The sequence below is a fragment of the Talpa occidentalis genome, unplaced genomic scaffold, assembly GCF_014898055.3.
Source record: "Talpa occidentalis isolate TD23 unplaced genomic scaffold, MPIMG_talOcc4v2.1 talOcc4.5, whole genome shotgun sequence".
NCBI classification, from domain to species: Eukaryota; Metazoa; Chordata; class Mammalia; order Eulipotyphla; family Talpidae; genus Talpa; species Talpa occidentalis.
The window spans coordinates 123,034,728-123,061,486 of NW_023604861.1; the positions used below are offsets into that span (position 1 = coordinate 123,034,728).

General features: G+C 48.3%; 1 protein-coding gene across 2 annotated transcripts; it reads right to left on the minus strand.

Annotated features, from left to right (window-relative positions):
* Nucleotides 1-90: 90 nt before the first annotated feature.
* On the minus strand, nt 91-26,759 carry LBH (LBH regulator of WNT signaling pathway). 2 transcript variants are annotated; one of them, XM_037528277.2, is made up of 3 exons: nt 26,697-26,759; nt 19,571-19,673; nt 91-881 (listed from the first exon to the last, which is right to left on the minus strand). In XM_037528277.2, the coding sequence occupies exons 2-3, from the start codon at nt 19,646-19,648 to the stop codon at nt 696-698; spliced, it is 264 nt and encodes an 87-aa protein (XP_037384174.1). In that variant the 5' UTR covers nt 19,649-19,673; nt 26,697-26,759; the 3' UTR covers nt 91-695. The 2 variants fall into 2 exon arrangements, with proteins under 2 accessions (XP_037384174.1, XP_037384173.1); XM_037528276.2 differs by lacking the exon at nt 26,697-26,759 and adding an exon at nt 22,321-22,557.

The following is a 26,759-nucleotide window of genomic DNA, read 5'->3' on the forward strand; positions in this document are numbered from 1 at the left end:
AAAATTAAAAAGGCTTCAGATCTGCAGGTGTGTGTGAACCTGCCCCAACCAGAAACAGAGCGTCTCCCTCCCCACCACCTCAGGCTGGCTTTGCAGGCAGCCAGTGCCTACTGGTATCCTCACCTGCCACCCCATAACAGACCGACACCCCTGAAATAAAAGCAAAAAGCTGGCGGTGGGCAAGCTGGGGAGATGTAAAGTCTTTGTTGTCTGATGCCCCGAAAGCCTGGGCAGATAATCACCCAGAAGTACTTCCTGGCTGCCTTTGGCTGCTCAAAGGTCTCAGCCTGTGTTTTTCTCTTTCAGCTTGTTTGCTTTCTTACCCCAAGTGCTCCTTGCTTGCTTTGCACATCCCCGCCCCCCAGAGCCCACTGGAATCCCACCACCACCTCTAGCCCGCCTGGTTTCAGATAATGATCTCGCAAAGATGCAGTTTGCAGCACCCCCCACCCCTGCTCTCAGCAGCTTCCTTTCTCAGAAGGCCTTGCAAAGTGTCGCAGAGGGCTCCGCTGCCCGACGTTTCAAAAAAAGAAAAGAAAAGAAAGAACACCAACTCAGTGATTTGCAGGTGCAGAGCAGAAGCCACCGTTCGACATTTTCACAACTATTGCGGCTGGCGCTCTTCCATCCCACCGGGAGAGAACACAGTTCAGGTACAGGCGCGCTGCTGGACCCCGTGGGAGTCCGCGGGGTCTCTACTGCTCCTTGTTTTCTTTCGTTTCTTCACAGTTGTCCTGCTCATCCTCCTGAACCAAGAACTCCTCAGGGGGCCACCGGAGCTCCCCGCTCTCCACCTCCCCCTCTGTGGGCTCCACCACGATGGAGGGCAGGCGGTCCTTCAGTTTGCAGCAGCGGTCAAAGTCTGACGGGTCGGGGAAGATCTGAAATGAAAGCAGAGCGAATGCTCGGTCAGGTGCAGAGCTGAGTAGAGAAATTCCATTCCTCATTTCACACGCAAGTGCAGGGGCCTCGGCCTCCTCCGCTGTGTTCCAGGGTGTGTGCTACACCCTGGGGGTGCTGGAGGGAGGGGCAGGAGAGGGGACACATTCTGGGGCAACAAGGAAAACCATCCCTCAGCTTATGGTTGGAAGTTTGCAGGCAAGTCTAAGAGGTGGCGTCGCTCTGTACCTTTTCTTTTAATTTTACCTTCAGATGAAAAAATGCAAAACCATGTCATCCACAGTTAAGTCACATCTCCTGTGATTTTCATCTCTGAAGGTCTCCCATCTCTTAGCTGCTTTCACCCCTGCAAGAGTCAACTTCGCTTTCCAGAGTCCCATCAAGTGAGGTTTCTTTTTTAAGACCTGCTCTGTGTCCTGCCCGGAGTTGGGAAAAACCCCAACCTGGATATAAAACCGACGGCCACACGTGGCTCTGCAGATTCCCTTTGCACACACTGCCCTGTGACTACAGCTGACCCAATTCTTCGCCTGGCAGCTTAAGTACTTAATCCAGTGGGCTGCCGGCCCTTGCCATTCACAGCCCTCTGCCACTCAGCTGAGAGCCAGAGGGGAGCCTCTGTCCTGGATGCTGGGCTCACCCAGACACAGAGGTGGAGAACCACACAGCACCTTCAAGGTCATCTCTCCCAACCTCTCCATCTGATTGATGAGGAAATCGAGGCCCAGAGGGATCACTCCCAAGGAGAATTGCTCAAGGTCACAGTTTGTTAATGGCAAAAGAAAGGAAAGCAAAACTAGAAGTGGGTGGAGACACATGTTTGAAGAAATTCTGACTCAGAGAGAGCCAGGCCCAGCCAACAGGTGCCTTATGTTCCCGGGAGGAAGAAGAAATGCGGTCCTGCAAACTCAGGCCTTCCCAACCTGTTCAATCTCCCTGCACCCCAAGCCCCAGCAGCGCTGTCCGTCACAGGACAGTCCATATCTCAGACTGCGTGGGGCTCCTGGGAATCATGGATTTCAAGGAAACGTCCCCAATCCCTGCAGACAAGTGATTATTAACCATTTATCCAATAAAGTCCTATTGCTGGGGATTAAGCCTTAAGCCAGCTGCACAACCAGGCATCATTAAAGACTTAATGAGGCTCATAAAAAGTATCATAATGGCAGCCAGGAGGAAAACGAGGCAGAGGAGGGTGAGGCCAGTGTGGGTCAAAGAAGGCATGGGAAATGCAGGCCCCCACAGAGGCTTTCTCCTCCTCATGCAGCCGACCCTGCAGCTCTGCTCTGGACTGGGCTGTGCACACAGACTCATGTGTGCTGAGCTGAGAAGGTCAAGTGGTTTTTCAGGGCCCCTTCTCACTTCTCATGTGAAGCTGGAGTCCCTCTCTGTGCAAGCTTTGGGAGTAAGCAAGGGGAGCCCCATCAAGTGGAACCAAGGCTCTTTCAGACATCCTATCCTTTAAGCCTGCCCTCCACCCCCATCTGAAGAGTGGTGATACTGGGATACCTGGAACTCTGGAGGGCATAGGGAAGAGCCAGGATTCAAAATTAGATCTGCTGCTTTCAGCAACTGTGTCTTTTGGAAAATGAATGGATACCTCTGGGGAAACATACCCATTTCACAGACTAGCCTGGGCGGGTAGGCAAGACTCTGGATTCTAACTGCCTCGGTGGTTACTAGAGGCCCGGGTTAAGGCGTCCAGATAACCAGTTGGGCACAGGCCCAGAGGATGAGCGTCCCAGTCCAGACACTTGTTCGCCCTCTTCAGGACCCAAGACAGAGCCGTGGGATGTCCAGAAGAGGTGGACACCTGGGCCTGCCTCTCCCCACTGACCCCAAGTCCAGCGCTGCATGCACTCTGTGACTCCCCAGCTGAGAGGGGGCAACCTGGTTCTAAGTATGGTCATCAAGGGAGCGTAAAGGGACAAGATCCAGGCCAAGGCCAGAGCAGGAGGAGGACATTAGGGTGGAGAGCATGTGATGCCATTGCGGGCTGGGAATAGGGCTTTCACTAAAATTAGGGGGCGGGGGATAATGACAAGGAAGATAGGAAGCTATGCCAGGCTCATATGCAGAGCAGGACCTCAATCTTCACAATAACCCTATGGCTTATGTAATAGACTGATACCTATTTTATAGATGAGGGCACTGAAAGCACAGAGAGGGTAAATCACATGCTCAGGGCCACACAGCTGGGAAATAACTGAATGTGGGCCCACATTCAGACATGTAGGACTTCCAGTGAGGCATTATTTGATAACACACTGTCAAGCCACAGAACCCAGAGTGTCACTCTGTCCTTGGAAGGCATCCCTGGTAGAACCCCAATTCAGTCCTCTCACTGCCTGCACCTCAGTTACTCCTTTTGAGAAAGCGACCTTCTTGTCTCACTAGATGGATACAAGTTCTTGGCAAAAATAAAGATGCTTTGAGGACAGATGCTAAATTCAAATTGGAATGTCCCCTTTGGAGCAGTTTCAACAGAACTACGATAAGTATTCAATCTCCAAACAAGAGGCAGCAATACTAACACGGTAATTAAAATAACTTCAAACAATGCCTTTCATACCAGGCGCTGCACAATTAAGTCTTTTAAGTCCTTGGGGGAAGTCTGAGCATTGAACTTCTGATACTGCTTAGTTGCCAGAGAACTTTGCTCCTTGAATTGCTCTAAGCAGGAGCTATTAATTAAAAAAAAAAAAAAAAAGATTTTTTTAATAAAGCCTGTTAATTGTACTTTAAATTTTATAATTTATGATTATAGTTTATAACTATTTAACCCTTCCATCAGAGATCTTATTTTATGATCAGATAATACCAATTTAAATCTCTGAAAATTATAGCTGTCTCTAAAAATAAACAAAATGCTCCCGGAACCAGTTTCTCATTTCCTTACATACTGACAGAAAGCCTTGCAAAGTGCTGCTGAGTATTTTGCCAGCACAATCTTATCTCCGACAGCTGCTTAAGAGACTGACCCCAAGGAGGTCAAGATTTTTCCACTAAGTCATGCTTTTTAATCATCTAGGCAGCAGAAAAATGAGAGGTTGCAACTGCAATTTGACTGGGTGGGGAAGGCAGTGGAAAAAAGGACTCAAGTCAGACTTGCCAAGCACATGACAGGTAGGTTTGAGGTGGCAGGCCAGCCCAGCATGCTGTCTGCCTGCAGGAACTGGCAGGGAATAAAGAACTGCCCCTGTTCCAAAAAGAAACTGCTTCTGGTTAAACCTCTTACCGCAAAGCACCTCTTTTCTCTGGACTAGGGAAAAGGCAAAAGCACAAAAAATCCTTTTCTCTTCCCTCTAAGGGTAGGTCATCTCCAAGAAGCCCACCAAGGCAGATGGGGAGGGTCTGAGAGGCATTTCTACCCTCCCCCCAGGGGAGGGCAGATCTAGAAGCATCTGTCGAGCTGTGATTCTCGCAGCCCTGCTTGGGACCACAGCCAGCTACGGACTTCACATACAGCTGTCACATACAGTCGCCAGGGCGGGTGGCTCGGCTGAAACTAATGGACACCAGTTCCTTCCTTTGCAAATAAAGTCTTCAAGATCAGAGACACTGAAAAAATGCCGGGGCCTGCGTGCCCCATGGTACAGGAAGACTTGCAAACCTGGTGTTGGTGAATTTCAATTTCATAAGAGGCACATTTTCAGAGCCTCCTTCAAGGTGGCCTTCAATCCCAACAGACCCTGACGTGTTGGGAACTCAAGTGACCTGAAAGGTCAGCATTGCTGACCTTTAGAACCATCTACAAGGAAGAAACAGTTGGTGAGCTATAATTTGGATGCCAATCTACTGGAATTTCTGGTTGTACAGATCAGAACTACCCAATAGAACTTTCTGTGTAATGGAAATGTTCTCCACCTGTGCTGTCCAACAGTAGTGATAGCCACATTTGACTAAAATGTTTAGGTTTCTTTAATTTCTAACACAAATTTATATACGTAAATAGAACACAAGGAGCTACGTGTGGCTAGTGGCTACTGCACTGGACAGCACACATATTAAATGGTTAAATAGAAGGACGATGAAGGCAGGAACACTCAGGAGGTTGGGCTGATGACCCAGCATCGGCAGCCTCAGAGCAGAGTATCTGTGTTGAGGGTAGACTTGGGAGATAAGGAATGAGCAGGCTTTTTGCTGAAGTATGAAAGCTGCCGATCAGTCAGCTCCCATTTCACCCATGCAGAGGAACTGAAAGGCAACACCCAGGGTCCAAAGGTCTGAAATTTGGGGACCCAGCTATCAACTGTCTGCGTCTTAGCCAGGTGACCTAAACCTGGCTGCCTCTGGGGGGTGGGGGGGGGCGAAGAGAGAGAGACAGAGAGAGAGAGGTGGGGGGAGTCTGGCACCTAGGATGGAAAATGTGAGTGATTCTGGTTGGAGCAGTCCTCGCCTGGGTGCATGCATCCCTCAGCCACCATCCCTGACAAACAACCTGAGCTGGCCACAAGGAGGGCGTAGGGCCCGCAGAGCTGGGAGATGCTAACAGGGAAAGCAGACACCAGCAGGCGGAGGAGATGAAAGGTGGTTAACTGGACACAAAGGGCTAATTACCAGCTCTGCAAGCTGAGACCCTGGGAGCTTGGACATCCTGCACCTCTTGCTGGGGTGTGTAGAGAGGAGAGGTGGGGCAGAGGGCCTAACATGAATAACCACTAGTTTCCCAGGCGCTGAGAGGAATCTGCCTCAGCAGACAAAACCACCTATTAAGCCTCTCCCCTCTCTGGCTCCAGAGGGGAGGAAATCAACCTCAAACCTGCTATGGAAAATCACCAGTCCCACAGGTAGAACAGGAGTCTGACAGGCCTGGCTGTCCCCATGCACCCCTATCCTATTATCCCCATGACCTTGATTATCATCTTAACTTCACTGAGTCTCAGCTGCCTCCTGAATAAATTGAGGGAGGAACTTCCACATTGCAGGACCATAAGGCGGACCACAGGATACTGCCCGGTGAGCCCCACCACAGCCCTTGACATGCTCCTAGCTGCAGAGGCCCACAGCCACTCCTCACTGTACAGTGGGGTTCAAGCTAAGTCCCATCTTCAAAGGTTTTGAAGACAATCAAATACAGGTTCATGAGAACATGTCCAGCAAACTTCACATTCCTGCTGCTGGTTTCCTCAGGGAAAGGACCCCAAGGAGTATTAAAAGTGAGGGACTACAGAGTCAATAGCTGTGCTGACTGGGGACAGGAGCAGAGAAGCAGCACTCCTGGGCTTGTGTGACTAATTCTAGGCCAAATTCTTTAGAGAAATGGTTACGACTTCATTGTCTCCCTCCCAGGGCCTCTGTTTCCCCAGGGCACCAGTTAGGTCAGCTGGGATGGAATTCCTGTTTTGTCTAGATCCTAGTTTTCCAGTGGACGCCCCTGCAGCCCCAGGTTCCTCCAACATGCATCACCCCCTTGGCCATCTCCAGGGACTCACCTCCTGGCTAAGTGAGGGCCCTCCTGCCCCTCAGCTTCCCAAAGGCTGCATTTCTCATTTTTCCTGGAGAATAACAGTGATTGGCCTGGTGTGTTTACTCCTTCCAAGGAGGGGCTAATTTACAACAATAGGCAGATCCCAAGCAGCATTCTGCTCAGCTCAGGGCTGAGTGAATAAGCAGCAGCTAATGCAAATGGAAAGTGCACCCTGTTTTTGCCCCCTAACCTATGGGAAGGCAAGAAATAAGCTCTGAGATACCCGTCTCTTGCTATTTTATCATCATCATCATCACCATCATCTGCATTTTACTGACTTTCCAAAGTGAAATGTGGCTGGTAAGAACAGAAAGAACAGAAGAACAGAAGGGCTGGTAAGAACAGAAAGAACATTCTCCATTGTCAATTCAACTGCCAGTCACCTTGTTCTCCAGCTCCTGGACTGAGGCTGTGGAATATCCACCTCCCCTCCTGCCCTTCCCTGGTGTCTGTAATCCTATAGACTTGAGCAGAGATTTGAGGCTTTATAACAACTGTTCGCTCTCCTTCCTTTGGATTAATGATGCTTAAGTCTCCAGCCTTGAAACTTAAAAGAAAAGGAAATCCTTTGGATAAACACCATCTTTCATAAACATCTCTCAAATGTACACCCATCCTGCAAGTCAAGAGTTCCAAATTCCAATCAATTAGCACTAATTACAACTGATAACTCTAGGCCCTGGGAGCTGATGGACTTTGGAATGTTAAAGAATGTTTCTCAAATTATTCCAAGGCAGTGAGAAAAGACTGTATTCAGGAGGCATAGATGATTTCAAAGACCCACATTCTATCAACCATATCATCGCCCATTAACAAAGACAGCCTCCTGGACATCTCCATGTCCCTAGGGATGATGTCTCCCTCTCTGTGCTCCTCTGTTGGTGCTCCCTCCTTTCTCTCAGAAAGCCAAACCTGCCATGTCCAACCATTCTCTTAATTTTCAGAGACAAAATGTTGAATATTTGGCCTGGTCCCACAACCTTCCCATCCTGTCTAGTCACCTAGCATCCAAACCCATGCCATATGGAAACAACTCTTTTAAGTCTCTAGGACTTCCTTAGAGCCCTACCCCAGGGCCTTTGCTTGGCCTTGGATCACTACCACCTCTGCCAATGGGCAAGCTTCGGGCTTTCCACCCTCCTGGCTTATACAAGCCTGCTCAGGTTCCCCTCTTGCCTGACCTCATCTCTGTTCCCTCCCTGGTCTCAGTCTCATCCAGCTTTTCTCCAGACTCAGGCAGCCTCCTCGATGCACCTGTCCCTCTTACAATGAGAATGCCCCATTCTCCAGCTGCACTGCCACCTTCCCACAGCCATGAAGCATCTCCACTGGGGTGACATCCATCACCTGACACTATCAACTAATTTAATTGTCTTTAAGTTAAAAACTTTTTTCTCCCATACAGAAAGCCTCGCTTGGTGGTAGGTCTTATAAAAGAGGCCCAGAGATATTAATTGATCAGAACTTCACTGTGGGTGCTAAATATTGAAGCAAATGGGGCTCTACTCCTAGAGTTCCACTCATCTCTTTGAGGCAATACACACTACAGGGGGGAGAGCTGGCCTAGTGTCCTCTCATCAGAAAGCTTCTGCTCGGTCTGCAGAGGTTCAAATCCCAAGATCCTCACAGGGAGGGAGTGTCCACGGGAGGGAGTTAAATATTTTCTTAACAATTCTAAGATGTTATTTACTTTTTTCCCCTGTGCTGAAAAACTATGGTTATTTCAAATTGGGCATTTGGTAGACATGTTCTCAAAAATGAACAAAACAAGGCTGTCACATAAAGGGAAATGACTGATATTATTAGTTACTAATAATAAAAACTTTCAAGTGAAAATGTTGGAAAACTTGCATTAGTGATATAAAAAGCAGTGGTGGGTGGAAGAGCTGTCACCTTAGCAAGAATTAATGAATGCACTTATGTCCTTATTCACCAGCTCACACTGGCCGTTAAAGAAAAACAGCATGTTCTTGATGAAGCCATAAAAATTTTTATTCAATATTGATCCTTGTTGCTTTACTACTCCATGTGATAAAATGGAAAGTCAAACCCTTCTACTACATGTCAAAGCCCAGTAGCTGTCTGGAGGAAAAGCACCGGTGTGAGGAGTTGCAAGCTGAACTAGCCACCCTCCCACAGAACACAATTTCCTTTTGAAAGAAAGATCAACCTACAAACTACGCTCATTCCCACTGGGTATCTTGTAGACATGTTTTCAGAAATGAACAAAATGAGTCTGTTACTTCAAAGAAAATGACTGATAGTATTGGTTACCAAAGATAAAAATTGAGATTTCCAGCAAAAATTAGTTGGAAAACTTGTCTCAGCCAGCCTTGGCTTGACAGCTTCCTGATACATGAAGAGTTTCTGATGAGACCGTTAGAGATAGAAACAAATGTGATTATATTGATATTATATAATGAAATGCGTCAACATTTGGAAGAGCTACATGACTCGGTGAACCTATATTTTCCAAATGATCAATGTACCACATTTGTGAAACTAAGTATGAGGTAAAGATTCATTCAAAGTACTAGATAAACTGATGGATTTTAATGTAAGTGTACAAAATGTTCATTCAGATTCCACATTGACACTAACCTTTAAGAAACAACCACATGTCAAGTTTTGGTGAAACAGCAAAGAAAAGTACCTAAAACGTTTGTTAGAATATTTCTTTCCTTTCTAACTACATATGTGCACAGGCCAGATCTTCTTCATTTATTTCAACCAACACATACGGCAACCAATTGAATGCAGAAGCAGATATGAGAAACTAGCTGTCTTCCATTAAACCAGATATTAAACAGATTTGCAAAAAATGTAAAACAATGCCTTTCTCCTCACTAAACTCTTTTGTTTTGGAAAATATATTTTTATTAAAAACTCCTATTCATATTAACATGTAATGGCTTTATTGTAAAGAAATTAATAGTAAACATTTTAAAATCTGTCATAATATCAAAAGATAAAATTCATATAAACAAATATCCCGGGGAGGGGGTGTATGTGTACAGTTTTTTGAGTGTAAAAAGAACTGAGAGTGAAAACTTTGAGAACCACTAGCTTAGAGGAATAAAACACCCAGAGGAAGATGACTCTTTGAGTAGTACTAAATCAGTTAAGGAGCAATATACTTTAAGACTGGAAAAGATTTGAGGGGAACATAAGAGGTGCCTTCAAATACCAAAAATCTGACATGAAAAAAAGAGGGGGCCACCCTAGGATCAGGATGGAGGATTTTATCTCATTCTCTAACTGTCTAACAGAAATGACAGATCAACTCTCTCCCTTAGACATGGGGAAACAAAGGTCCAAAGAGGTGATGGGAGTTGTCTCAAATGGCACAGATGGTAGCAAAACCAAGGTCAGAAACCTATTATCCAGATCTGTAGCCTATACTCCTTCTGCACCATGCGGGTCTGAGCTCTGTCAACAGCTGAGACCAAAGAGCACCAAGGTGACCCAAGTCTGCTCCACTGTAGGGAGACTGGACCAGTCTCCTCTGGGTGCTAGAGAACTGCAGTTGTCCTTCTAAGGAGTATACATGTCCATGGTCGCCAAACTTTTTGTTTGTGTATTCCCTAAAGGAATTTTTAGAAATTGTCTCCATTTTTAAGCTGACATCTAAATTTTCTGCTGTTATAAATATTAACATGACATTATAATAATAAAATACTTCATCTTAAAATGAAATGTTTATACCACATTTTTAACATGAATGCAATGGCTAATAATTAGCAATTTGACATCAACCATCACCTATTAAAAAACTCATAAATAAGCTCCCAATCCAATTTTATTCCTTTTCTTTTTCTTTTTTTTTTTTACTGAAACATTTCCAGTCTACTTCTGGAATTTGATCTTAATATGTTTTCATGTTTAAAAGTTTTTGGCCATTCTTTTTTTTTACCCCACACATCTCTGCAATGAAAAGATGTGCTCATGTATATAATTTGTCACTGAATGTATTTATGTCCCAGGATCCTAAGGCTTCTGATTAAATTCTGGATTGGCTTATTGCAGCTACCAGCATATGACTGATAAACACGTTGCAGATAATTATTAAACACAAAGGCAAACTTGCTGGCTTGGTTTCTTAATGTGATAGTTGGGTGGGATTAATGGGGCTTCCTGGATGGAACATTTTGATGGTCCAGTTGTTTGAGGCCCCCCGCGGTTTCTACATCTGAGGGAAAGGCAATGCATAAGGCTCAGAAAAGGCGAGAGGCAGATCCTTCTCATGTAAAGGGGGAGGAGGCCCATCATGACAGGAAAGGTAGGAAAAGAAAACTGTTGTAGCCTGTCTCAGGAAGTGCAAATTTAGAAAAGCAAGAGAAGGAAGCTGAAGATGTGGAAATTGATTTCCCGAAAATGCTCTCTTTGTCATATCCCTTGGAAAGTTTCTGTGAACCCCAGGGCAGCGGGGGGCAGCTGTCCTCCAGTTCTAACACTTTGTTAAAATGTGAAGTGGTGTATACATAGAAGCATTAAGAAATAATTTGGTGTGAAAATTAAAGTGCCTAGGAAAACACCTAGGAAGAATCTTGAGGCTTCACCGGCTATATCTAAGGTGGCAAATGGCCAAATAAAGACAGAAATCATAATTTAGTCTAAGAGGATACGTCCAACTCTACAAGAAAAAAATCATTTGTGGTAACAACAGTGACACAGGCCTCAGGAAGCTGGATACTATCCTCGTTATTCCTTCATTTCCACACATCCACATTATCTTCAATTATATTTTTCTATACTTACTTATTGAATTTTTTTATGAGAGTCTATAAATGGAAATTTATTTCTATTTTTATATATGGAAAATTATTTATTACCTGTCATAGGTAGCAATCACAAAAATACACTAAGATTTTAAAATGTGTCTGTGTAATATCTAAATCAAGGCTATAAACCGCCACACGCAAGTAAACCCTATTGGGACATGGGCCAGACTGTCTGCTGTTGCAGAGCACTTGGCACCTTGCAGAGTTGCTGGGCTGAAGCCCCTTGAGCCCTGTGCCCAAGACTTCCCTAGTGTCCCAGCCAGTGCATCCTTCATTCCAGGGAAGCAATACTTCTACACCACCACCATCGCATGAGCCAGACCTGGAATCCCAGGAAAACCAAGATGGCTAAGGAGACTGAATGCGCATCTGCTTAACCTTCTTAGGTCATCCTCAATGTCATTAGTAGAGCAAAGGAGACATGTAGGGCAGTCGCTGACCCATGTACATTCATAATGCAGACATGTGTCAACATACCGTATATGAGACAAGAATACGATCATCAACTATTTTGCAGTGCTGGCTAAACATCTCCAAAACATCAATGGTTATCATCTCTGCTTGAGAAAGCAATTAAACTAGAGGAAGATGTACAACCTCTTCTAAACACTTTAAAATAACCAACTAGCTTGCTGACTATCCACAAAGAACCTCTCCTACCCATGTCTACAGATTTTGCACCCCTGGAGTTTGAGCTTCTAGAACCTTCTATGCTGGGAGCTTGAACCAAATATGCTACAATCTAAATAGTCAAAATACGTAGTGGTATCTAACAAAATGAAATGCTATTTTATAAAGAAAAATAAGTGACAAGAAAATAGTCATAATATATTAAGTGGAAAAAAAGATTCACTATGGCATATACAGTATTACTTTAATTTCATTATTGTAAATATAAATATATAGAAAAATACAGGAAGTAAACATATCAAAATGTTTTGTTAATAGAAGTATAGGAATATGGGGTTTTTGTATATTTTTGTATTTCCCTAAATACCTATAAGGATTAAATATTACCTTCCTAACACATGCACACATACCTTTTGACCCAGAGATTATATTTCCTAAGACTCTAAAGAAATAGTAGAAGCTAGGACAAAGGTGTTTATATACAAGTCATAAAGAAATCATCACATTATTCATGAAGAAAAAATGTGTATTTACATGAGAAAAATTTCAACAATTGGAAAACAGGGAACTGAATTACATTTTAACTTTGTGATGTAATACTGTGCAGTTATTAAAAATGCTGGTGCTGAAGCATTTTTAGGATAAGTTGCAATGTGATGCTGGTGACTTACATATTATTAAAGAAAAAAGCAGAATAATCCTGTTTTTTTAACTATATAAAAATACAAGTGCATTGAAAAGAAGGCAAAGGATGCCAAAATTTTAATAGCTATGCTTTATGCTTGGCAAGATTATGGTAAATGGAAAACAAAAGCTTAGTGAAGAAAATAAAAATTGTACAATGGACATGTGTTACTTTTAAAATTTGAACAGTAAGCACAAGAATAATAAAGTACATACTTTACCAATGAAATTATTGGAAAAGGGGGAAAGGATAAGAAAATTTTCCTATAATTACAACAATCTCATCTACAACAACCATTATTAACATTCAGCCCTTCCAGTCACATGAGTATGCCTGAGTTGTGAGTGAGTGTGAGTCTGAACATGTGTGTGTGTGTGTGTGTGTGTGTGTGCGCGCCTGCGAATGGGGGGTCATGGGGGAGTGTGCATGCACACATGTGAGTGAATGTGGGTGTGTGAATGTGTACAAGTGGACAAGCACACACTTGTGAGCGTATGAGTGCAGGCATCTCGGGCTTGTCCAGACAGATCACCAGCTCACACTACCCACACCTCTTGCGCCAACGGCCACCTGCTAAAGTAGAGTTTATATCCAGGGCTGTGTCTGGAGAAACACTTAGGAATTTGGGAAAGCAAAGGATAAGGATAGCTCTCAGATCCAAGGTGGACCAAGTATTTCAAGGGTTCCAAAGTAAAGGCAGAAGGTGAGTTCAAGGTATACTATATATTCTCTGTGGGAACCACTAAATCAAAGTCAAGCCTGCTCAGGCCATTTCTACCTTAGTGAGAGATCCAGAACCTTCCTTCCCATTGTCTGCAATAAAATTCCTAGCAGAAGGCCTCCCTGGTGGTGCAGGGGTTAAAGACAGCACTATCAAGCTGTTGCCAGCCACTGCAGCATAAGTTGCATTCCCTGGCCAGCCAAGGATGTGACCCACATGGTGCAGCAGAGCTCTCCTATCTCACCCGCTGCTCCCATCAGCAGTGTATTTCACTCTGCCTGTTCTGCTCCCCACCCTGTCTCTGGTGAATCCTCTAAGCACCCCCTACACACACATGCGCGCACACACACCCCTCTGGCTATCCCCCACCTCTTGAATGCATAAATAAATAAATCTTTAAAAAAAAACATTCCTGGCTGAGAAGAGACAAGCAAGTGGTCAGTCTACCTCAGCTAAATGGCTGGGTGCCCCTTCTATACACTCTCCCCAAAAGGAGTTTCTGACAGGCAAGGCAACTATGTCCCTAGGGAAGGGGTGAGGGACTCCCCAAACTTTTGCAAGGTCAAAATGCTAGCTTGACAACAATCTGGAAAATCTTTGGGCAATTTTTAATTTTTTTTCTCCAGAAGCTGTGTCCCTAAGGGACTCCTCCTCTGCCCTCCCCCACGCCGCGTGTGAAGCAGCAGACACACAGGGCTTGATTGATTGATAAGGAACCTTCCTGAGGAGGCCGGGACTAGGCAGGCGAGAGGCAGCAGAAGCAGCACAGGGGCCCCCAGACTGGGAAGGAGTGAAGCCCCAGCAGCACGGAGCCCTGTGCTAAGCTCTGAGGATTATTTCGGGACTCAGGCTGGAAGATCACTTCAGGACAGGCACTAGACACCCAGGAATAGCTCTTGGCTACAGTCACAAGATTCGCCACCCAAACTCATCCCTTTCCCTAACGCTACAATCCTCCTTCCTGTCCAATGAGGGAGACTGGGCCAACAGAGAACGATGCAGATCCTATAAAAATCTAGCCCAGGGGATGGCCGAGGTAGAGGGGTAATTCTCAGCCCCAGAGGCAGAGGGAGGAGCGTCCCATCAATCACTCAGCACTCATTAGGCAACTATTTGCAGCACACTATGCCCAGCATTGTGGGAACAAAGAGCAGTCTAAGACATGGACCCCGACTCTGGGGAGCCCTGAACACACCACCCCACTCAAGAGGCGTCAGGCTTAACACAGGCCCTTTGAGAGAAGCCAGGGCTGTATGGGCCCAGTGTGCAGCACTCGGGCTGGGAGAGTGGAGAAAGTTTGTTCTCTCCAGGACCAGGCTACAGACTCACTGTTGTGACCACGGTGTGTGTGTGTTGGGGGAAATCCCCCAAGGGAATAATTCCAGTCCTCTGCGGGCCCTAAACCAGGGGCATTCCAAAGCAGTGAACGCGGTGTTTGTAACGCTCAGAGCATGGGCAGGAAGGTGCTACATCCCTCATGCAAAGGAGGCTTGATCTGAACAAAGTGGGCACTGACTCAGAAGGAGGCTGTGTGTGTGGCCCCAAACCACCCAGAGAAGTGGATCCTGGGCTCCGTACCGTGTAGCATCTGCCATATGGCATCACATGATGATTGTTTTACCAGGCGGGGAGCCGGGTAGAGGGACAGGGATGGGAGAAAGAAAACTCGCGGCCATTCCGGTAACATGTCATGTCCATGGCTGGACATCTCCTGCCAAGTGCTGTGGGATTTTAGCTTTATGTCTCTCCAGGGACAACTGAGGCTTTTTAAGTCTGCTGTGAAAGATCATTTCCTGGCGACCACGGGACTTCTGTGCAGCCACTCAGCAGGGCCTTGAAAACTGTTGAGAACATTGGGGGTTGGGCAGGTGGGTATCGGGGCTGGTGATACCCACTGAGACTAGGGGGAGGGGTAGGACACATGTAGTTATAAGTTATGCCAGATGGCACGCTGAGGAGGGTTGTGGGAGACAAAAGCAAGGACACCGCTTCCTTGAGGGTTTAACCCAAGGAGAAGCTCAAGCCATCACTCATTTCAGCACAAGCACTTAGCAAAGGGGGCTGGCACAGGCGAAGTCAGGCTCAGGGGGCCCTGGAGAAAGAATCAGGTGCGAAGAAGAACTGTAGGTATGTAGTGATAAAACCAAGCTGATTCTTTGAGAGAGGAGTTGCTGCTTCTGATAGTCAGAAGGTGGGGAGAAGAGAGTCAGCTATTGTTGAGCCTCGGAGATAGAAGAGGCTGAGCGGTCCTGCCCAGGGAGAGGCTACTTCCCAGGCGGCACAGTGCTCTAGCTGCCCTTGATGTGAAGCCAAAACCAAAGCTTTCGGGTCTGCAAGAAGCAATGCCAAGGCTGTGGCCAAGAGAGCGTACCCACCACTCCCCTTCTCCCTGCCGTATAAAGTGCCTGGCGATCCTGCCCTCCGGTATTGGGAAAAGCAGGGGGAGATGCAAGGAAGCTCTTAGCTCAGTGGATCAAAGGAAAAGCACAGGGCGTGGGGCTCTGTGGCACGTGAAGTGCCAGCTCCTCTGGTTCCTAGGGCATCCTTCCTCGCTCTGCTGGAGGGAAGCCCAAAGTCTGTCTGACATGGATGAATGTTGAAAGGCAGGAGTACGTGACCAAGTAAAAAAGCAAGAACGGAAGGAGTACAAGGGCAACAAGCTAAGGGGCACGTGCGGTGCTGATCAAAGAGAAATTTAAAGAGCCTAAGGAAGGATAAAGTTATCAGATCTGGGCCCAGATGCTTTAGAAGGGCCAGTTTTAAATGAAAACCAAGGGGCCATATCTCTGTCTAGAACTCAGTGATAATGCTGCAGAAACTTGCATGCCATCCTTGGGGAGAGGGAAGGGAGTTAGGACAAAGGTCAGAATGCCCAGAGCCCTTGGCTTGGGGCACAGTCAGTGACCAAACACCCAGGTCTGTCGCCCTTGCAGGACCCAGGCCCATGCAGCACAGAGGGGGAGCCAGTCAGAAAGTGCATCTCAAAGGCCACGTTCTTAGCACCCTGGAGCCAAGGCAGGGCCCTGCATGGCAAGCCCGACTTGCTTCTGTGGACTAGGGAAAGGAAGAAGGCTAAGTGGCAGGTATTCTCCCTCGCAGGCTGGGAAACAGGAAGCCCACAGACAGTGTTGGGAAAGAGTGCAGCCACCAGGGACAGAAATGTCCTCCCAGAGGCCTACCCACTCAGCACGTGAGCTGGCAGCCACCCACAACCCACCCTAATGGGCTCAGACTTTCTAGTAACTCGCCCACTCGGTGGGTGTCATAATTCATGCCAAGTGAGTGTGCACACTTGGATCTCACGTATCAAATTGAGTCTCTAAATAAATGTTAAAACCAGACAAGGTACCAGCTGTGTCGATTTTTAGACATGCTTGAATATACACTCTAACTTTTTTAAGCACGATAGAGTGAGCCTACCTGACTCGTTCAAGGAATTAAAAAGCCATCTATCTGAAGCCTTGATGAAGCTGGAGAAGCGCCTGGAAACCCCTAAACCAGAAGTAAAGATGGCCAAGCTGGGAATCAGGAGACTTGACCTCGCTGAAACAATCACCATCCACTTAGCACCTGCTCTGTGAGTGCCCTGGGTCAAGGAGGGGGCAGGAGGCTTGACAGCTGATGGGCACAAGGCCGGTCATAAGTCACCTCCTGCCCTCAGACAGCTGGGCAGGGAGAAGACCAGGCAGTCTGGGTATCCTCAAAATCCAGGGTGGCAACCTTTCAAAATGCAAAATGCCACAGGTGCTAAAAACAAGGGGTCACATCTGGGGCAGAGAAATCAGGCAAGCTTCGTTCTTGGTAGGTCTGGAAGGTGGAGGAGTGACTGACAAAACCCAAAGTGCCTATTTATTTTACGACCTTGTTTCAAGGTCAAATCACCGGTCTGATATTCTATTTCATCTGCCAAGTAGGGATTGATGTCTCCTTCCCACTTTCAGTGCCTTGGAAAAGCAGGTCTCAGTAAAAAGCACGTACTATTATTACCCTCAGGAGGCATGCCAAGAACAGAGCTCTGAGGTCTCCCGCCCCCAGATCTGAACCGAGCCTGAGCACGCAGAGCAGACGGGCTCCCTCCGGCCAAGTACAGTGCCAGCCAATCCCCAGAGCTCCGGTGGGAATGTGTTCAATTGGATGGCACTAGCTTGGAGTGGGCCAGACACTATCAGTCATATGCCAATTGTCAGTCCAGTTCACTGCAGAGCCCTGCACCTGGCATAAACAGGGGGTACATGAAGGTGCAACAAAATTAGATTAGAGCTGGGGGTGCTCTCTCAAAATACTAATATTTTTCCAAGTCCAGTCCCGGTCTGACCTTTGTCTTCCAAGTCTTCTTGGATTCTTTCGATCAGATTGCCTTCTTGCCCCCGGCTCTGGGTTGACCACAGTGTTTGCGTTGCTACACCAGGCAGTGTCTAGGTTCCAGCTGTTTTGTGCATGCTGGTTTTCCACACATGTCCTAGACCCTCTGTGCAACACACTGCGTACAGCAAGTGCCCCATGCGTGTTGCTTGGTTAAAGAACGCTTTGAAGTCCAGGTAAGTTATCTTAGAGCTGGGCTGTTGCCCTCCCTGTGACCCAGCTAACAGGGACAGATTTCCTAAGGCTGTGAGAACTAGACCCTCAGTCCAGCACCACAAGGGGAGACCTCGAGTAACACCAGAGACATCTTAGGAGCCCAGAGGTGATTTTAATTTCCTGCTGACACTGTAGCCCCTGCCCCCCCACCACCACTTAGCCTTCTGCACCCGGCATTGTGGCCCCTTCCCCAACTGTCACCTGCCCTCATGCTCAGATCTGGCAGAAAGGCCTGAAAGACTGAAAGCACGGGAGCACAGGACTATAGGACCCACCCTTTCCCCTGGAACATGTTTAAACGGAGAATACAAAAGGGGCACATAAGACATACCAGTGACTGTTCGGAAGCGTCCTGTGACAGAAATCTAAAACCCAGAGCTGAAAGACAACCTTACCTATAACCACAAAGAGATTCAGTCTGATTCAGCGGCTTGGGAACTGGTATCCAAAAACACCCCAGCCAGGGGGCCAGGAAACTTCCACCCTCCCACAGGCTGTGGGGCCTCCAATCATCTTCTTGAGGCCCACACTAGGGGAAGAGGGTCTAAAGCCACGAGGGAAAACTATTCCCCTTTTCCCCCTTAGGCTACCCACATACTTATTTCCAGTCAGCAAAAGGGCCTTGATCATAATAATGGCACAAAACAAAGGGGCCTTCTTGAAGCTCCCAGGTAAGTCTGAGGGGGACGCTGTTTTCACTGCCAAGTTATCTTGCCCAGCCTCACCTTGCGTCTTTTTGATGGCCCTCTCTCCATTGTACCCACTTGGGCTTTCTATTTATTTGTTCCTTTACAAAATAAATGTCCCTGGATCAGGCCTAAACAATGACTAGCCACGGTAAGTCCAGAATCCAGCCAAGACCCAAACCCAAGGTCCAGATACACAATACATCCCAAGAGCAGCAAGGCTTGGAGTTCGAGACCCAAGTCATCTACTAGTCTGAGTCCACTTCCTCACCTGTGATACAGAACACGGAGTCCTGCCTCGGAGTCCCAGGGTGACTGTGTCAACATCTGTGGAATGGGCCCATCATACCCCGACTCGTCTTCCCCAGCCAGATGCCCTACATGATTTCCCTAGGCCCAATGTCTTCGCTTATAGATTCCTTTCCCCCACAAATATAATTACCTAGGGATTCCTCTGGAAAGCTGAAAGAGTTGCTTCCCTGGAGGTCACAGCAGGCACTTGAGAGCACTGGTAGAGCTCATGGCTGCCCAGACAGAGCACTGGGCTCAGGATCTAGGGTGTGACTTAGGTAACTTTGAGGCCTGTCAGTATTTGGAATAAGTCACAAAAGATGAGCTCCAAGCCGTCATATCCCTGAGACACCTTCCCTTTGAGGAAAAGGTCTCCTCAACTCAAAGCAGTTTGAACATTAACTCTGTGGGTCAACCATCAGCCTGACAAAGAAAGCTACACTGGACACAGCTATCCCTCCACCAGCCACTTTCCCTATAAGCTGCCCCTCACTGCGACGTTTGCTCTGCTCAAGGCGTGGCTGGAAAGGGAAGCTCTGGTCTGAACCTGACGCACAAATCCTTATCGCCTTTGCCACCCTGAGTGGGAGAGTCGCCGGCAGCGAGGCTGATGCATTAATAGCATCGACTTTTGCTTGCTGAGCCCTCACTGTGTCTTAGGCAAGATGAATGCCCACAAATCATCGCAAATGAACCTTCACAGTAACTATGAGGTAAAAGCTATGATGGTCCCATTTTGCAGATGAAGACACAGAACCCAGCGGGCCTCCAGACCCAGCAAAAGCTGTCAGCTCTAAAGAGCCAGAAGGACCCCAGCCCTGAACTCACCTGATAGGAAAGGCCATCTTTTCGGGGGTTGAGACCGATCTCCTCCATAGGTGGGGCGTTCATCATCACCTCAGTCATCTTGGCTGATCTCAGATAGTCAGGGCTGCCAAGAAACCCAGACCAAAAGTCAACATAGACATGCACTTCACACTCCGACTCCCCGTGCGTCCTGCTGTCAGACCCGGCGACTGTCTGGGGGGAGGATGAGCGGTGCTCAAAGCAGAGCCCACAGAGAAACAGCACCTCACAAGCCCAGAGTGTCAGAGCTCTCGACCTCCATCAATAAAGCCCATTTTCTGAAAACCTCTCTGCAAACATCCTCTTCCTTGTCTCCTGTACTAGTCCCAGTGGCACAGAGAGTCTCTGGACTTTCTTCTAAGTGATCAAAAAAAAAAAAAAAAAAAAAAGTCAGCAGCTGACTCCGTCTGTCTATATTAAATTCAATTCAATCCTTCTCCAAGGGAACCACACATTATTATTACATAATAATAACAGGTCAGCCTCAAGGAAACAGTCCAATAATGCTGCTTTCCTAAATTCTCTCTGTCCTCTGCTGTTCCTTTTTGCAAAATGTCCCACTTAAAGCCCCAAGGGGTCAGCTTTCTGCAAGCTTCACATCTGCCGTCCAAACCCCTTCTCTAGCCCCAGTTACAGCAGCTGCAACTCACAGCCTGAAAAACATCCCCTGGATTAAAAGCCTTAAGGATGCCCAGACTCTGATTGCAAAGGAAATTTCCAGAGGGGCCAAGCTGGCCCACCAATGGCAGACATGTGAAAGTGCTTTGTACTCTGAAAGCAGGATACAAACATTCCATTATCCTCACACAAGTCATGGACACACACGGGGTCCTGAATGCATAAGGCCTAGTAGTGCAGACCAAAGTCAGTATACGGGCTGCACAACCCCCAATATTTTCACCATCATGGTTCTGACACAGGGGTAAAAAGAAAAGTGAAGTAACCTTTCTTTACAGGTACTATATATAAGAAAGGGGTACCAAACTCTTCTTCATTTTATGGTTACTATATAGACGCGAAATGGCATTGCATTTGGAAACAGAAGCAAGACTCTGACCAAGCTTTGCCGCTTAGGAGCTGTGTGATCTTGAACAAGTTATATAACCTCTCTGAGCCACAGGTGGCCTGTTTTGTCTATTACCATGATGCTTACAAAGCATATCTGTTATGCTGAAGGACTAATGTTGGGGGAGGGGGTGTCGGAGGGAACACTGCAAACTACCAAGTGCTAATCAACTGTTAGTAACCATTTTTTTTTTAGAAAAACCCGAGACGCTAATTTCTCAGGGGATAATAACCCTGATGGGCCCTACCACCCACCGTGGCAAGTTTTTAATAACCGGGGCACAAAGCCTCCACTAGCCATCAAAGTCCCAGCCATATGGTGTCTGGCGGGTCTCACACCATAGAGGTGGGAGGAAAGTGCGCCCAGGAGACAGCACACAAGCCTCAGGGGGTGGGGAAATTTTTATTTTGTTTTTACAGTTCATTCTCCTCTCTATAAACAGTAAGGCTGGGCTGGGGGAGGGGACACTCGCAAAGATGTTGGGCTTCCGGGCAAGTTTAGGGTTAGGCGCGGGACTGAAAGGCAGTTTGCTCGCGGGTCCCGGAAAGGCTGCAGCGCGCCCAGAGATAGGGGCCAGAAGAGCACCCACGGTGCCTGGTGGAGGGCTGCCCTACCCCTTATTTGGGGCCGTGGCGCCTGCCCGAAAAGTTGAAGCGACAACTTGAACTTTGCAGTTCCAGGGCTGAACAGGACCGCGCGGAGCTAGAGCTTGCGGGGCCGAGCTCTCTGCGCCCACACCGGGAAGGGCGCTCCGGGGCCTCCCTCGGGCGCTGCTCCCCCCACCCCACCACCAACCCCTCACCCCCCACCCCCCCACCAGCCCTCTCACGCAGCTCCTCCTCTAGCCCGGCAAAGGAGGAAAGAAGCTGCCAGGGCTCAGGTCCCAACGGCTGGGGCCTGGCTCCCTCACGAGCTTGGCGCCCCCGGCACAGCTCCCCACTCCTGCTGCCCGCGGGGCGCAAACCCCTGCGCCCCCCACCCCACCCCACCCAGGCTCTACCACCCGACCCGGCGAAGGTGGCTCCTCCCCAGGCCGAGCCTCCACAAAGGCCCGTCGGTTTTTAAGGGCTACGGAGAGGTAAGGGGTCGAGAAGGTGCAGCGTGGTTAGTGGTTTCAGTCGGGTAGCGTGTGGGGAGCGCGTATTTCCCCCACCCCTCGGAGCTCTGCAAACGCAGCCGCTGCACCAGCTCAGCCCGGCGGCCGCCGGCCTCGACGCCGAGACTTGCATGCAAACAAAAAGAAAGAGGGGAGGGGCCGAGGGGCCGGGGAGCGCAGGACCCCCCAGCGCCGGGCTGGGCGCGCGCCTCCTGCAGCCCTCCTCACGTGGGGGCTTATGAGCAGTCTCAGGGGTGAACCCGGGCTCTCCCCTCACCACCACCTCCCCCAACACACACACACACACACACACACACACACACATCTCTCCTAGCCGTCACTTGAGCGAGGGCTCCGAGTTCACTTCCTTTGTCTGGATGCTTTCAGCATCACCGCCTACCCACCCCCCACCTTTGCAACCTTGACGTTGACTCCTGCATGGGCTTGGGAGGCGGGTTAGTGTGGGGCGCCCCGGCTGCCCTCGCAGGGGGCCGGCAAGAGCAGGCAGGCGCCGGGGCTCCGGTGGCAGCACCGCGAGACGGATGCGCGCCGAGGGCGCAAGATACTCACCAGTGAATGGGGAAATATACAGACATGAAGTCCTAGGGGAGGCTGACCCACGCCCTTGTGACTTAAAGAGGGTCACTGCGTCCGAGCAAGGATGTCACGGGCGCAGCAGGCGCGCGGGCAGGGCTGGCGCGGGCGGCCGGGTGCGGGCACTGGGCGCGCGCCGGTGCGCCTTCCGGAGACGGCCCCACGGCCAGCGGCGTCGGCGGAGCGGACGGAGCTCTCGGTTCTCCACCGAGCTCGCGGCCCCACAAAGAGCCGGGCAGCCGTCTTTATAGGGGCGGGGGCGGGGCTCGGGCCCAGAGGCCCCGCCCGCCCTCGCCCACTCCTGGAATAACGTCACCAAAATCATGAATGGCTTCAGCGCTCGCAGCTCCTGCGGGCGGCGGCTCGGGGGCGCGCTCGGCTCGGCTCCCGGAGGGACACGAGGTTTGCTGCAGCTTCAAACCCGGCCCCCGCCCCAGTCACACGCGCAGAGAGGCGCGCGGACAGGCGCGCGAGCCCGCATCGGGCAGGAGTTCAATGTCAAAGCCGCTCCGAGCCTACAAAGCCTCCCAGGTGGGCTTGGACATCCCCGCACACGCCCTGGGGGACTGAGGGCACAGGGCCGTGGGCTGAGATGGGCTCCAAAGCCCGCGGCCGTGCAGCGTCCCCGGCCCTGGTTGCCTGACGCCAGCTCCATCTTTTACACCCACTCGTGGTCCCCAGCCCACGTCTCGGGACCCCTCCTCGACATTCGTCTCCCAAACTAGGCCTCTCCCCGGCACCCCCTCCCTGGGTGTTCAAGCTCTGCGCCAAGGCGCTTCTCCTCTATGCCCTGCCAGCTGCGTGGAAACGAGAGCACAGCCAAAAAAGCGGTGGGACGTGGGAGGGCCCGAGGGCCCGCGGGGGTCGCGTTAACCTGCGAGGAGCTGGTCTGCAGCCCCGAGATCTGTGGAGGGTTTTTGTGTGTTTGAGAGAAAGGATGTGGTGTCACTGTAGGGTTTTTTCCATTGGACACATACACACAAGCCCGCGGCGCCGCACAGGGGTCCGCGTGGAAGCCGAGCAAGCACACCCCACCAGCCTTGGCTTCCAGATCTGCTTCAAGCACAGGAGACAAAGAGCTTCCGCGGAACCCCTCCCACACTGCCCAGGAATCGCAGCTCCCGGGGTCTGTCCAGGCTGCGTTGCGCAGCCAGCCCAGCAGGGACCAGAGTCCGCTTGGGCGCCCAGCGCTGCCCCTCTGTGGCTGGAGCGCGTTGCTTCACACCTCTGCTGCAAAAACTCTTGTAAAATGGCTTTATAACCTTGACCTGTGTGTGTACTGGAAATGAGGGGGGGCATAATAAAAAAAGTAGGCACAATTAAATGTGCTTTGAAATCAATGAGTTTTTTGAAAGGTAGTAAATATTGCAACCACGTATGAGGGCTTAGAACTGAAAAAGACATAAACTAACCTTAGATTAAAAAGGATGATAGGATTAATGGTGAGGGTTTAAGAATGGCAAAGCCATTTTCATCAGCCCTTCCAAGCCAACCCAAATGAAACAATAAGAATGAATAAGAATAGTGAAATTTAACACTTTGCTAGTTTTCAGTCATTCACACACAAAATCTGAGTAAAACCAGTGTATCTTGTGGAAGCACAGCATCGAGGCAAGCCCCCTAACAGTTCCTTTCAACTGCAAAAATTCAGGAGCTTCTAGAAACTTGAGTTGCCATGCTCATGGCAGCACTGTTTACACAAGTCAAGCCATGGAAACAACCTAAGTGCCCCAAACAGAGGAGTGGATGAGGGAGACATGACAATACGTATACCATGCAGTACTACTCAGCTATTACAAAAACGGTGAACTCTTGCCATTTTGCAACAACATGGATAGAACTGTCAGGGATTACACTAAAGGAAATAAGCCAGAAGGAAAAAGACAGAAGGCAGATGGTGTCACTTAGATGTGGACTCTACAGAAACCAAACAAAGGGCCTGATAAAGCCAAACAATAGCAGACCCTAGAAATCTGAGCATAGAACTGAGGGTACTGGAGGAAGAGGAGGTAAGAGAGAGCAAAGCCAGGAGGGGGCACCACAGACTCTTGCATGTCAAAATGGACTTTTGAGAAGAGGACGGGCAGTAAGGTCTCCACCAGTATATATATGGCCTCCAGAAAAATCCCCTACATTGGAGAACGTTGCCTACCCTTTAAAAACGTTTACATTCATGCCCATTTTAACTAAATATCACTTGGGTCAGTAAATTAGACTGAGTAAACAAGCCTTGGGTTGAGACACTAAATCTATGCGTTGTGTTTTCCCTCTGGAACCAGAGTGACACTTCTATTCCTTTGAAGATATGATGCCTGGGGCTAAACTTTGATACAATTCTAACCAGTATGCCACTTCTCAATAATAATACTTTTATAGTCAGTGCCTTACAGTTTTTCCAAGCATTTTCATGACCGTGGTTTTCAAAAAGCATGTAGATTAACATAGCATAATTTAGGGACCAGCTTACAAATGTGCAGACTGAGGCTGTGCTGTATTAGGATGCTGGTCCAAGATTGCACAGCTCCGTTCCTACCTTGCTCTGAGTTTCCTTCACTTCCCTAAAGACATGGGATACCTTAACATGAAAACCGAATATTTCCTCCTAATTTCTTATGAGATACGTTTCTATTCCCACTGCCTTTGAATAAATGAAAGAGAAACACAAGCAAAGGAAGTGAGTTAGAGGCCCTGCACCTCAGAGATGAAAGAGGCCTTCCAAACCGCCTCATCCAATCTCCTCATTTTACAGGTGAGAAGACACCTGAGGGATTAAATGGCACGTCCGAGGTTGCCAGGCTATTAAGTGGTGTACCTGGAACCTGAAGGCCTCCACACCACCGGTCAAATGTCCTTTCCACAACAACCCTATGCTTTGCACTGCATTTGCCAAGAAGTCAGCAGCAGAAGTCAACACAAGATATGGATTTTAAACTGCCTCAGTCCATCACCAACATTTATTGAGCATCTACTGTGTACACATCATGAACTAAACACCCAGTCAGAGCCCTCTGCACACCCTCCCTTTTCCCACCGGTGTCCCCAGGAACTAAAGGGTTGAATTACAATTCAGCTTCAGTACAATTTCCAAGTAAAATCATAATTGCCTTGCTTTCCAACATTTCATAAATCCTGCTTTCTACAACTTCTTTCCTTCACCTAAAGTAAGGATTTTAAAAAAGAATCACTAAGCTTTATAAGTTATTAGAGTCACCTCCTCTGGCACCTCTGTGCCATGTATGTGGGACATGTAACTCATTATTCATCAAGTAAGAAAGTCCCCATTTAAATCCATTTAGCAACACGTCCCCACACTTTATCTCCTCTGTGGCTTGCAAAAAGTCAGTATTACATTTAATTTGCCTAGAAGTGGTGAAGCTGGTCCTCTGATGAGCTGTAAGGGGCCTCATGAAGTAGCTGTGGGCAGAGGTAGATTCAGATCTGTTAGCTTATATATGCCTCATACCAACTGTAAGACACGGGTACTGTTGTACCATTTTACAGATGGAGAGAAAGAGGTTCAGAGAGGTTGAGAAACTTGGCAATGGCCACATGGCTCCCCCAGGACTGAACCAGAATTTGAGTCTGAGACTTGCTGGTTCCAAATCCTATGTTTCCCTCACATATTACACTCATCCTGGCCTCTGTGGTTTTGCTTGTTTGTTTTAACAGCTAAACTATAAACTGAATCAAAAATGTTGTTTTCAGTAACAAAGACCAGAACTACTGGTGTCCATCCAGTGGGATAAGGCTGGCCGATGAGCAAAGCCCACCCCCCTCCTGGGAATCTGGGTGCTTCTTAAAGATATCAATCAAAGGCTGGGGGTCCAAAAAAAAAGTGAATAGAAAAATGAGAGTTCCTAGCCAATTTTTCGATGAAACTAATTTGAGTACATAAGAAATCTGAAAGGCAAGAATGTGCGTGGGTTGATGTGAGGATAAAATGAGATAATGTTATGAAAACACTTGGTAAGTTGGAAAGCACTGAGCAGACGCCTGGCTTGTTTTTAAGGTGTTTGGGGAACAGGGGTTCAGCAGAGTTGATTGTATCTACTTCAATTTTTCACTTATTTCAACCACAGACCCCTCCATTTTCCCCTGAAGCCCCTTGAAGTTTCCAAATTTGGGGGTACAGCCGTCAGAAGCCAGGGGTAAAGCTCTGCCCATGTCCCAGCAGCTCAAGCCCTTGCTCTCCTCTGGTCTTCAGGGCCTCCCAGCAAGGAGCCAGCTGGGTTCTGGACACAAGGTCAATGAGCAAGGCTGAGAGTGTGGGCATCGCTGCTCACCTCAGCTGGCAGGGAAATAGCAGTCTACAATAAGGAGCAACCCAAAACCCACCAGGCAAAATCCTCTACCTTTCACTGACTTTGCTGGGAGTCCTCAGGCAAGTTGCTTGATCTCTCTGTGTCTCAGACTCC

Coding starts and splice junctions, on each gene's coding strand:
- LBH (XM_037528276.2), bottom strand. CDS start 22,346: ATGTCTGTATATTTCCCCATTCACTG. Junction 19,674..22,320: donor GTATATTTCCCCATTCACTG/GTGAGTATCTTG, acceptor GTTTCTTGGCAG/CCCTGACTATCTGAGATCAG. Junction 882..19,570: donor AAGATGGCCTTTCCTATCAG/GTGAGTTCAGGG, acceptor CTTTCATTTCAG/ATCTTCCCCGACCCGTCAGA.